At 42.1% G+C, this 12,876-nt stretch overlaps 1 protein-coding gene across 1 annotated transcript; it reads left to right on the top strand.

The window, feature by feature from the left end:
- The first annotated feature begins 280 nt into the window (after positions 1-280).
- Positions 281-9,266, top strand: LOC141802726 (class I histocompatibility antigen, F10 alpha chain-like). The gene is made up of 9 exons (XM_074686406.1): positions 281-456; positions 2,400-2,672; positions 2,760-3,050; positions 3,142-3,426; positions 3,785-3,916; positions 5,958-6,041; positions 6,225-6,275; positions 8,307-8,342; positions 8,464-9,266. Exons 1-9 carry the CDS (start codon positions 402-404, stop codon positions 8,523-8,525), a joined length of 1,269 nt encoding a protein of 422 aa, XP_074542507.1. The 5' UTR covers positions 281-401; the 3' UTR covers positions 8,526-9,266.
- The last annotated feature ends 3,610 nt before the right edge of the window (positions 9,267-12,876 follow it).

The raw sequence follows: 12,876 nt of genomic DNA, 5'->3' as shown, positions 1-12,876 counted from the left end.
TGGAAAAAGTGTTGTGCTTTTATTGATTATTTCTATGAAATACCTTTTATGTTATAACTCAATCATTTTTTAATATATGTGTCAGTTTTTAGTCTGCCATGAGGTCCAGATATGAAGTTTTTTCAAGTTAGCAGGTGTTAAACTTTTAAAGAGTAGTCAAATATATCAGCATGAGAAATTTATCACACACAGAGAAGAGCACTTTGTCTTGATGATCTTTAGTTGATGATCTTTAGTTAAAAAAAATTAGTGTTGCCCTGAACGCATCATCAACCCAACTCTGTGGACAGAAGAAGGAAGTAGCGGTCACTCCTGAGGCTGGGACGGTAAACAAACGAAGGACACAAGTCGGTGGAAATCCGAGGTTTTGAGCAGTGGAGGGAGTCAGGTTTGGAGTAAAAATGTTTCTCATCACAGTGCTGGTCCTTTTGGGGACTGGTTTGACAGTTAACAGCGGTAAGTTTGATTTTTTTTTTTGTCACGTTAAAGTTGCTTTGTTAAAATCGAAAGTAACGAGTAAGTTGTGACGTCTCTTAAAATCAGCGTGTTTGTTAGCAAATGTAAGATTTTGCCAAAGAGTGTAGAAGCTTTTACCAAGGAAATATTAACATTTTCATCGAAAATAAAGTGCTGGTCCTTTGGGGGACAGGTTTGAGAGTTAACAGTGGTAAGTTGGAGTTTTTTTGAAACGTTCATCTTGGGTTGTTAATGTAGCCTATTGTTATGCTCACGTAGATAAACGGAAGTATGAGAGCAGTGACAGTAACATGGTTTGATAAGGAGACATTCCCATACATAAAGGGAGGAGAAATAAGCCTTAAGGGACAGTTCAGTTTTTTTTGAAGTGGGGTTGTATGAGCTCTATGTGCCCACTAAGGACATTAGATACAGTAGAAAGTTGTCTCCTCTCCCTCAGTAAGACACAAACTTTAATCGATGGTGACGAGGAAATAGACGCTAACAGGGACAGACGGTACCAAATTCAAAGGCTATTTTCTCTGCCTACAAGAACTAAAATCAAAAAGTAATACCACAGTTTAAGAGTACGCTACATAAAATATTTTTTAAGTGCATTAAGTCTTCGGAAATATAAACATTTATCTGGACCTAACTAACTTATGTGTCCTTCCGCGCAGCGCTAGTGCGCTCCGTCCGTCAGCTGTAGGGAATGTGAACAAGCTGTGCTTCGGGCGCCGATTACAGACATAAATGTTTATGTAATGTAATGTAAATGTAATTTCTGGGGGTTTCTGAATAGCCAAGATTGTAGCGTTAGGCCCATATCTTCTATTTTTCAGCCAGCCCATGAAAGAATACCAACTGTTCTTCTCTGTGTATTCATCAATTAGAGTACCTGCATCGAACCCCCAAGGTCTCCACTCTGTTTGTTCAAACAATTGTCTCTTCTTCCTAATTAATTGTTCCGTTGTGGTCCTCTTCCTCAGAAACTTTCTCCTCTGCATCGCTGTACTGATCTGTGTCTTCTTCCTCATTTCCTCCTAAAATGTAATGTAGAGTTTCAGCACCATGAATCTTCTTTTCATTTTTGTATGCTGCAAATTGGAGATGTGTCCTCTGCAAGTCAAATGAGTGAGTTGACCTGACATGGTGTTGTTTTTTTGCAGCATTACTAGACAAATGAGCATTCCCTGAAGCTCACATGATTGGGAGAGGAGGTGGCTCTGAGTGTGTTGGCTGACAGTACACTTATGATTTCTATTTGGCTCTAAAAATTGCTACATGATCTTATTATTAAAACCGGGTCAAAACTGACCCTAACACTACAAAGGATGTAATTTCAACCAGAGCATTTTATAATGTAGTGAAAAAAATGTTTTTGGTGAATTTTGTTGAAACCAAGGTTCCTGACAAAGTCAAAAAGCCCTGATGCAATAAACAAATTTTAAGTGATTCTTGTATGCATTTAAAAACTAAAACGGGTGGCGACCCTAACACAGGAGGAAGGTCAAGCATGATTGCCCCCCCACAGCACCGCCCCCCCCCTGGGGTGGGTATCACACACACGCATGGCCTGCCTATGTCACGGTGAAGCGTCTGTTTGCATGATTTCATCAGTCAGCACAATGCGACACAGGGTGCGTCTCAAAGCGATAAACTGCAGCCTCCTCTCTCCTCTCTCCTCCGTGGCTGTCCCAAAGCAATAATTGTGCTCAGAGGACAGAGAGGATGGAGGAGACTGATCAGAGGAGCTATGGTTGAGGAAACACAAGAGCTGGCTTTGCTTTAGAGTGATTCTGACCATGCATGGTGGTCAGCTGTCACTCACAGCTGCTGGATGGTTCAGTAACCCCTCGATTCTGTTTTGTGTTTGAAAAAGACAAGTGGAAAGCTTTTCTGTCTGTATCTGTCAAACATCTGTCTTTCTCTCTTCTACCCAGAGAGGCATAGCCTCACGTACATCTACACAGCCTTCTCCAAACCTCTCCAGCTCCCTGGCATCCATGAATTTACTGCCATGGGTCTGCTGGATGAGAGGATGATCGACTACTATGACAGCACTCTGAGGAAGAGAGTCCCCAAACAGCCCTGGATGGCTAAAAGACTGTCTGCAGACTATTGGGAGGAAGGCACACAGTCCCGGCAGAGCAAGCAGCAGTGGTTCAAAGTCAACATCGACATCCTGATGACCAGGATGAGGCAGAACGACACAGGTAAGAACCATGAGCGTTCAGCCAACGATGAAATCAACTGTTACAGAAGAAACCTGAGCTTCATCCTGATCTCACCTCTGCTTTCAGACATCCACACACTGCAGTGGATGCACGGCTGTGAGGGTGATGAGCATCCAGATGGTAGCATCACGTTTTACAGCGGCATGGACAGGTACAGATACGACGGAGAAGACTTCCTGTACTTCGATCTTTCAGATGAAGTCTGGGTTGCATCAATTCCAGCAGCAGAACCAATCAAGAGGAAGTGGGACAACGTCCAGGTCCTCAAAGAGTACACCAAAGGCTACCTGGAGAAGGAGTGCATGAACTGGCTGAGGAAGTTTGTGGAATATGGGAACGCGCAGCTTAAAGCAGCCAGTACGTAAGACGTAAACTTCCTGTTTTCATTCCCAGGTCGTATTTGTAACCTGATCAATAGAAACTAACTCTACTGTTTCTCTCTTTGCAGAGGCACCAGAGATTTACGTGTTTGCCAAGAACACCACCGTTAAGACAAACGTGGTTTTGACGTGCCTGGGCACAGGTTTCTACCCCAAACACATCTCCATGGAGTTCAAAAGGAACGGCCGCGTTCTGACACGTGATGATGGATTGACATCCGCAGGCTCTGTACCAAACCACGATAACACCTACCAGAGGAGAGACCGAATCGAGATTTTGCGTGAGGACTTGGTGACGTACACCTGTGAAGTGTCTCACAAAGCATCAGGTTACGATATCATCAAGACCTGGGGTAAGAAACCGCTGAAACTCAATTCACGCGTCAGATCACATGAACACCCAAAGACGTGTAGCCAGTTCTGTTTGTCAGGGCAGTTCTCGATATTTGGGACCAAGTTACCAACACACCAAATAACCTGACCGCTCAATGTCTTTCCAACCAGTTTGATAAAAAATCACCATATTTGTTTCCTCCTGTAAGAACCTGCATCTACTCACGTCTTTATATCAACTCTACAAGTAATTCACCCACAGGAAAGACTTTGTTAGCGTCTGCTGTGAACACAACATAACACTGAAAGTTAAACTTTCAAACATAGAAATCCTGCTGGAAGTGATCTGAGAGTAAAATGAGTGTTTTTCTGTTTTAGATAAGATCCTTCCTCCTGATGAAGACTCTAAAAACCTTGTACTGATCGTTGTTGGAGCAATCGGGGGTGTTGTGGCTACTGTCGTCATTGTGGTGTCGGTGCTGTGCGCCCTGTCGTGGTTTGGCATTATCGGTGAGTGACTCTCTAAAATATCTTCTTTTGGTATTGTTGCATGTTTTGTTGACGAATTTTCCTCAGAGAACATGTAAACACACATGAAGAGGTGTGAGGATAAAACCTGAACAAGGAAAGAACATTTCACCAACATGGATGGTTTAAAATCATCCGTATGTAAGAAAAGAAATGATGATTCGTTCTTTTATTGTTTTATACCGGTTATAAAGCCTGAACGTCTCACTTACCAGAATGATCCATCTGTATTAAACTGTTGGATAAGAGGTCCAATGGTCTGTTGTTATTATTTTATGATGGACTCTTGGATCTGTCCAGAGGTCTCAGCGGATCATCAGATGTTAATCTTTAGCTCACTAACACTAACAAACAGAAACAAAGAAGAGCTCAGAGCAGGTTTAAACCATCATGTTGATCCCATCCATTGGTCCATTGATTGCTATCAGTCTGTTAATTAGGGCCCGAGCCCCCGAGAATCAGGGGGTGAAAGCCTTATTGAAACCCTTGCGATTATTCTCTATTCTTTATTCTTATTATTTGTTTCCGCCACTTTAACCCCAAATTGCGGGCCTTTCGCTTGGCAAAAACGTGAACGCACGTGTACCCAAAATTCGCATGCCCTGGAAAATTTATGAATCTGCAACTTGCACAAAAATTAACGCGCCATAGCGCCCCCTAGTGGCATAAAACTGCAGTCCCTTGGGCTACTTTGAGCAAGAGCCCTGAAATTTGGTGTGCATAGCAAGGATGCCCAGCCCTACAAAAAAGTCTCTTATGGCTATCGTGATTTTCGAATACGAACTTCACTATTTGGACCTACACTTCGTAATGTAGCGGTTTTGGGCTATGTTTTTGAACGAACTAGTCCTAGGTTTTTTGACTTATCAACTCCAAACTTGGCCTTGGTATACAATCTGCAATGAAGATCAATAATCATGATTGAATTTTTTTATTTTTTTTCGGTGTGGCTACGACATCGGCTCAAAGTTCGGAATTTTTTAACTTTGTCCGATCTGCATGAAAACGGAGACACATGTTCAGTGTTACGCCCTGGATGCAGCCATGCCATTTTTGTCACCTGAAAGTACAGCGCCCCCCAGTGGCAATGGCTAGAAAGTGGCAAAAATTGTGTTCATAGGGTACATATTTGAACTAACTAGTCTTAGGTTTGTTCTCAGATCAACTCCAAACGTGGCATGTGAATACTAGAGACATCGAAGATTGTTAATCATAATACAATTGGTATAATCTTTTTGGGCGTGGCCACAAATGGCCGCCAAAGTTGACCATTTTGCTGCTTTTTGAAAATCATTATAGCTCTTTTGTACAATGTTGGATCAGGACCAAAATTCACACACAAGTTCACTGTCGCAGCCTGATTCCATTCCTATCACTAGTTGCGTTAACATCAATGCTCGTTAGCGCCACCAAGGGGCTCAAAATTTTGGCTACTTTGAGCTACAGGCCTGAAATTTAGAGGGCATAACAAGCATGCCATGACCTACAAAAAAGTCTATTATGATCATCGTCAATTCCGAACAGGAAGTTCGCTATTTGGACGTAAATGTCGGATTTTGACAATTTTTAGCCTCAGATTAAATGGAACAATTCTTGGCCCATGGCCACAAATAACGATCCACCATTTTAACTGTTTTATGAAAACCTTAATGGCTCTCTAGTACAGTGTCGGATCAGGGCCAAAATGAACACGGAGGTTCAGTGTCACGGCCTGAGTGCAATTCTTTCACTGGTTGCACTAACATTAATGCTCCATAGCGCCACCCAGGGGCTCCAATCTGCAGCCCGTCCAGCTATTTTGAGCTACGGACATCAAAAGTTTTGGGCTTCACCCTCATGCCTAGACGTATGGCTTTTGGCTGAGCCACATTTTGCTGCTTATGCGGCAGCTGGGACGTGCTCCAATTGGCAAGCCTTGGGCGAGCACATGTGACGGCTAGGATACACTCCGACTGGCGCACACAGGGCGAGGGCCCGTTCATCGCTGCTTGAATTCAGCTTTAATTCTCTCTGTTATCAACAGGAGGTCCAAGGTGGCCAAGTGATGGAGCTAGTGAGAACTCTAGTGTCAGATCTTCATCAGACGTTCATCTCAACATGCCTCCCTGTAAGTATTCAAACTTTTCTTAATATTTCAAGTGAAATGTTTTAAACTGGAATAATGTGAGTGTAGCTATGAACATATATATAATTAACTAATGAAATTTATCCAAATCAAAGTCTGATGAACTGTCACTGAAACATCAACATCAGCATTAATGTTTTCTCTTCCTGTTTGCTTTTGTTTTAGGGGCTGATAACAGCAGCAACTCAAGCGCTGAGGTTAAACCTCTCATGAAAGGTGAGTAATTTGTCTTAAAAAGAGAAATAAATGGGATTAAAGTCAGCTCCAAGTTAAAGAGGAGAGAATTAAAGTCAGGGAGCAGCTTCAGGCCACATTTACACAGAGACACCCGCAAAAATTCTTCCTTTGCGTTTCCAAAAGCCACCCACGTTTACATGAGGATGGCGAGAAAAGGACGACTCCAAGAGGAAGAGTCACAACAATGTAGTGGCCATGCCAGGCCAGTAGTTGGCGATGTGGATATATGTGTGTATATATGCTACTCGGAAATCAGCCGTCATTGTTGTGGTTGTTCTTTCTTTTTCTGCCTTTTTATTGTGTGAGACGGTTGGCAATCCAACGTTGAGGTGCATTACTTAATTCCAAAGCTGCAATTCAAACCAAATTTCTCCCAGACATTGGTATTAATTCAAATAATCCACACATGACAAGAAATCACAACGTTCAGGTCCATAAATAATGATTATGTGGAATTAAGTACGATAACACAGGAAAAAAGTATTGAACACACCATGGAAAGGCTGAATACTTTGGACAGGAAATGCACCATACCACCTGAAATCTGTCAGTAATTATTACTTGAACTTCCAATTAGTGCAAACCAACATCAGCTGGGCTAGAGCAAATTGATGGTCCTATAAAAAAGGTGTTTTTTTCACCAAGCAGTTAAATAGCACACACCTCATGATGGGTAAAGGCAAAGAGCTCTCTGAAGACATTCACAACCTGATTGTTGCTCAGCATCAGAATGGAACTGGTTACAGACTTATATCAAAACACCTGAATATTCCAGTCAGCACCGTTGGGGCCATTATTCACAAGTGGAAGAAGCACCACCTTACCATCAACAGGCCACGCACAGGAGCTCCTTGAAGATTTCTGACCAGGGAGTCAGAAAGATAGTCAGAAGAGTACTCAACCAGCCAAGGACCACCCTGAAAGTGCTCCAGAAAGACTTGGAGGCAGCAGGTACAATTGTTACAGAGAAAACAACAGGCAATGCACTCCACCACCATGGCCTCTATGGACGCTCAGCCCACAAGACTCCATTCCTGAAGAAAAGGCATGTTGAAGCTGGTTTAAAGTTTGCTAAACAGCATCTTGACAAGCCTGTAGAATACTGGGAGAATGTTGTCTGGTCAGATGAGACCAAAACTGAACTTTTGGGCTGTCATACTACAGACCATGTTTGGAGGAGAAATGGCTCTGCACATCAGCCAAAAAACACTACACCAACAGTGAAGTTTGGAGGTGGAAGCATCATGGCATGGGGTTGTTTCTCATCTCATGGTGTTGGCAAACTTCATATAACTGACGGAGCAATGAATGGAGCCATGTATGGGGAAATTCTTGATCTGAATCTGCTGCCATCCACCAGGATGATGAAGATGAGACGTGGCTGGACCTTCCAGCAGGACAACCATCCAAAGCACACGGCAAAGTTGACTCTCAAATGGTTTCAGAAAAAGAAAATCAATCTGTTAGAACGGCCTAGTCAATCACCTGACTTCAATCCAACTGAACATTTGTGGAAAGAAGTAAAGAAAAGGGTTCACCAGAGGGCACCAAAGAATATTCCAGATTTAAAGACAATCTGTGCAGAGGAATGGGCCAAAATCACACCTGAGCAGTGTGGGCCATTAGTTCAAACACACAAGAAGCTTCTGGAAGCTGTCATTGCAAACAAAGGCTTCTCCACTAAGTATTAGATGAGTCTCAGTTAGTGTGTTCAACTTACTTAATTACTTAATTAACCATAATCATTATTTATGGACCTGAACGTTGTGATTTCTTTTCATGTGTGGATTATTGGAGTTAATACCAATGTCTGGGAGAAATTTTGTTTGAATTGCAGCTTTGGAAATCAATGTGATGAGAAAAAAGTTGACGGGTTTAGTACTTATTTTCCCCACTGTACACTCATGTCTTTGATCATTTTTGGCGGCCCCAACCCCAGATAAAGGAGGGTTATTCTGACATTAAAAAAATAAAATTCATGGTTAATAATGAGGTGTGTTTTTCTGACAGATGGATCTCACCGCGGCAGTGACTCTGGCGTTTCCTGTGAGTACCTTAGTTGGCTGATTGATGACGCCTTTTTTTCTGGTGCCAGTTACACATTTATGAGAAGTTAGTGTAAAGGAGCAGACGGTCTGTTTTATTAAAATATTTTTGTTTATTTCAGCCAATGGGGGAAGAGATGGAGGAACTCCTGAACCCCAGAGTCTGATGGGGAGTCAAGAGTGAAATCTGAACTGATTCGTCTCCTGAAGCAGTTTTACTGATGAAAGATGACTTTGCTACAGTAGAAATCCAAAAGGGAAAATCCATCAATTAATCAAAATGAAATCCCTGTCTGAGCCACTTCAAACAGTCAGAGCACTTTGTTGATACAGGATCTGGTCTTCCACTGCCCATTTTACCTGTGGTGTACCTCAAGGTTCGGTTTAGGTCCCTTTTGTTTTTTTACATGTATGCTTCCACTTGGAGAAATCATTCAGTGTTACAACCTTTAATTTCACTGCTATGCTGATGACACACAGATATACCCACTGAGACCTGCTGACCAGGGAAGCCTAGCTGCTGTTTTTAACTGACCCAGAGATATCAAACGTTGGATGGCCCAAAGCTTTTTACCGCTCAGTGACTCCAAATCAGAAATCAGTCTCCAAACTTATCACATCACACCGACTGCAAGAAACCTCAGAGTCATTATGGACTCAGACCTGGCCTCCCACCATCACAGTAAGAAAACCATCCAGTCCAGTTTCATCCAGTGAAGATCTGTCTCCAAAATCAAATCCTTTCTGTCTCAAGCCGACCTGAAAAAAGTCATCTGAGCTTTCTTCCTCTGCTGTCTCCATTACTGTAACTCCTTCCTCTCCATTTCCCATTAATCTCTCTCCTGCCTCCAACTGGTCCTGAACGCAGCAGCCAGGCTTCTGACTGGTTTTAACAGACAATATCTCATTATTTAATGTGACCTTATATCCATTCAATGTCTTATTTTTGAATTGTTTTGCTTTTTTGTGTATATTTATTTTTTAGGAAACCGTCCAGTCCAGTTCGTTTCAGTTAGTATTTTTGCTCTCATGGTTTTTTGGCACTCTAACTGATTTGAATAAATAATGTATTTGAGCTAGCCACACTCATACTCCTGTGTTGTGAGAAGAAACGTGATGTTTATTGTTTGACTTTGCAATGAACTACCTCTGCTTCTTCACCTTTAACCTCCAGGTGAAGGAAATCTGCCTTAAATCGTCCAACTATCAGCACATGTGATGTCACATTTTTATTTTCTGGATTAAATAGGAAAGGGTGAATGTCAGATATTTGTCTTTTGACCAAAAAGTCCATGAAAGAGCCATGTGTTACTTTTTGTTTACTCGTCTTTATTTTGTACCTGGCCACTAGAGGTCAGAGCAGCATCATCATGTATATAATGTCTAAGGCTTATTGGAAGCAGGCAAGAAATTGAAGTTTTTTTATTTGACTTTACGTACGGCTTTTGGTCTGTTTATTTTACTAAACTCGACACACGACAAACTTTTCATGCACTTTCAGAGCGTAGAGGAAACAAAGGACTTTAGCCACTACAGTCTACATTAGCTTTTTCAGAAGTGGTTGTGGCACCATGTGCTAAAGACTGAAGAATTATGAAAAAGTGAGTTTATGTTTTGAATTTATTTCAGTTTTATTTCTTTATTTAGTTTTAATTCTGCATGATTTTAGACGTTTCGTTTTTAATGTAAGAAAAAGCTTTAACATCAATTTCAGATGAAGTAAAGTTATTAAAAAAAAAAAAACAGTGTGTATGTTTTTCCAGTTTCTGGAAATGCTTGTTTTTCTATTTTATTTTGTACTAATTCATGTTTAAAGATGCTGTGAGGAGGATCTGTTTTAATTGGACTGCAGCGCCCCCTTTTGACCCGGAGTCTCACGCTCACTGTTCGAAGACGTAACTTTTAGCAAGGTGTTTGTTTTGGAATTAAATGAAGATTGGATTGAAACAAATTTCGCCGTAGTTTCCCCAATGTCACCTGTCTGATTCTGAAATTGATTTTTAAAGGGGACATATCCTGCTTGTTTCTCCTTTTCACTCTGCCAGACTAGGATGCCTGTAAAGCATTTCTGCCCTCAGTACAAGTCATTTAGTTCCTTCATTGCCCCACAATAGCGTTCTCAATATCCTCAGTTTAGGCCATTCTGAAGATCTGGTTGAAACGCTCCGTTTAGAGAATGACCTCTAGTAACCTCGCAACGTCACAGCCCTTTGTGCTCTGATTGGTCAGTTCTATCAGAGGGGCAGGGGGGGGTAGAGCCAGGGGGCGGTTTTTGCAGCATGGCAGTATTTACAAAATCGCCGCATTGAATGGAGCAGACCGAGCGAGTTTGCTGTTTGCTAAAACTTCACCGTAAGGCATTGATAGCACTAATAAAATAGCAGAGTGTAGGATACGTCCTTTTGTATTGGACCCCAAGTCAGACCCGGACGGTTCTGCAGCTCAGGAGGAAGAAAATCCACCTGGACACAGATCATCTCAGGACGCTTCAGTGTGGTGAGTCAAAGCGGTACTGGAACATGTATAGTTTATACGTGGAAATATAGGCAGACTTCACCAATAAACTATTTCTATAACAGGGCTCCATCCTGCTCCTTCACTTTTCTCTGTCTGTTTTATCCATCATGCTGAAAGTGTCGTCTAAAGATCGCCTCTACCGTCAGTTCCTCATTATGTTATTACCGCAGCATTATTGTGGTCCAGGTTCACAGTGCATGTCAGAACAAGCATGCAAATATCACAGTCTCACAAGTACTACAACGTCTGCTAATACTACAGTGTTTTAACTGCTAATTCACCATGTAAAGCCGAGCTGCTCAGCAGAGCAGAGTCCCTGCATCCAGCACTCAGTCAGTCGGCTCTTGGTGGGTGTATCCCTCGGTGGCGGTTGTGTGACTAACTGACATCACCGAGGAGGAGCTGCTCTATCAGATTACTCCAATAAAAAGAAAGGATCCTCGTGTCGTCACGACGGTTGAAATCTCGCGGCCAAATGTCAATGACCTATTTTCAGAGGCATCAAATCTCGTTCTAGGATATCAGAAAAAATACAATATCTCATTTTTTGAAAATTCAGGGGATGAAAGGTCTTGTTTTCAACTTTATTATTTTATATGTTAGTATTAAATCAGGGATCAGCATGATATGTCCCCTTTAAAGCAAATCGTCTGGCACGGCCATATTGGAAGTAACGCGGGCTTTGAGTCTCCACACTAATGGTACGTTCCATTTGTACTCAGACGTTGGGACTTAGGAGTTCTGGGAAATTTCAAATGGACGCCCCCTGAGGTTGGAATTTCCTACAGGGGAGTCTGCTGTTAGCGATGTTTAGGTCATAAACGAGCCGGCTGATCTTCAAAATTAACGACAGGATCCGGCTCCTGATTGGGAGCTAGTTCGCTTTTTCTTATCAGCTCCCGGATTTTTTTTTTTTTTTTAAGCTGCAAGTGATTGGAGCCAATTCATTTTTTATTCAGAAAGAATGAAAGAATAAGATAAACAATTAGCTAGAGTAATAAAAGAAATAAAGACCTTAAAGGGATAGTTCCGTTTTTTTGAAGTGGGGTTGTATGAGCTCTATGTGACCACTAAGGACATTAGACACAGTAGAAAGTTGTCTCCTCTCCCTCAGTAAGACACAAACTTTAATCCATGGTGACGAGGAAATAGACGCTAACAGGGACAGACGGTACCAAATTCAAAGGCTATTTTCTCTGCCTACAAGAACTAAAATCAAAAAGTAATACCACAGTTTAAGAGTGCGCTACATAAAATATTTTTTAAGTGCATTAAGTCTTCAGAAATATAAACATTTATCTGGACCTAACTAACTGGTCATGTGTCCTTCCGCGCAGCGCTAGTGCACTCCGTCCCCCCTCCTCCTTTCAGCTGTAGGGAATGTAAACAAGCTATGCTTCGAGCGCTGGTTTTAGCCTCGTGTAAGTTTGATCAAGTATCGTAATTCTTTTGTTTGTACTCTAAGGATTGTGAGGCAGCGTAGGAAATTCAAAATGAGTGACTATGACAGCGACGATGAAGTTTCATTCACTTTGGAACCAAAAGGATACCTGTATGAACCGGAGCACACAGAAGAAGAGCTGCTACAGATGGAGACAGAAAGGAATACAGAGGAGACATCCACGGACACTGGACATCAAGATGCTGAGTGTTACTGCTGCCACGACTGTCGTTGTTGTTGTTGTTGTTGTTGTTGTTGTTGTTACAGGACACTCCAGAATTCAGAAGAGCAGGGAAATCTGTGTGATGAGTTATACAGACTGCCTGAGAGCCAGCAGTGTCCTCAGACAAATCCTGAAGAGTGTCTGTAACCAAGTTCCACTCGTGGCAGCAGTAACACTCAGCATCCGTGGGCATTGAGTCACAGCTCAGACATTTACACCACTGAGTATTTCCAACTCTGTCTTGATGTCCAGTGTCCGTGGATGTCTCCTCTGTATTCCTTTCAGTCTCCATCTGTAGCAGCTCCTCTTCTGTGTGCTCCGGTTCATACAGGTATCCTTTTGGTTCCAAAATGA

The sequence above is a fragment of the Halichoeres trimaculatus genome, unplaced genomic scaffold (assembly GCF_033239565.1).
Source record: "Halichoeres trimaculatus isolate MK-OKI-2021-1 unplaced genomic scaffold, fHalTri1.1 fHalTri1_scaffold_14, whole genome shotgun sequence".
Classification (NCBI taxonomy): domain Eukaryota; kingdom Metazoa; phylum Chordata; class Actinopteri; order Labriformes; family Labridae; genus Halichoeres; species Halichoeres trimaculatus.
The sequence above is the reverse complement of the archived record's forward strand: the minus strand, read 5'-3'. Positions and strand labels throughout refer to the sequence as shown.

Excerpts from the sequence above, each read along its gene's own strand:
- LOC141802726 (XM_074686406.1), top strand. The coding sequence starts at position 402 with ATGTTTCTCATCACAGTGCTGGTCCTTTTGGGGACTGGTTTGACAGTT. Across the intron at positions 3,051-3,141 it reads CGCGCAGCTTAAAGCAGCCA|AGGCACCAGAGATTTACGTG; the intron begins GTACGTAAGACG and ends CTCTCTTTGCAG. Across the intron at positions 3,917-5,957 it reads GTCGTGGTTTGGCATTATCG|GAGGTCCAAGGTGGCCAAGT; the intron begins GTGAGTGACTCT and ends TGTTATCAACAG.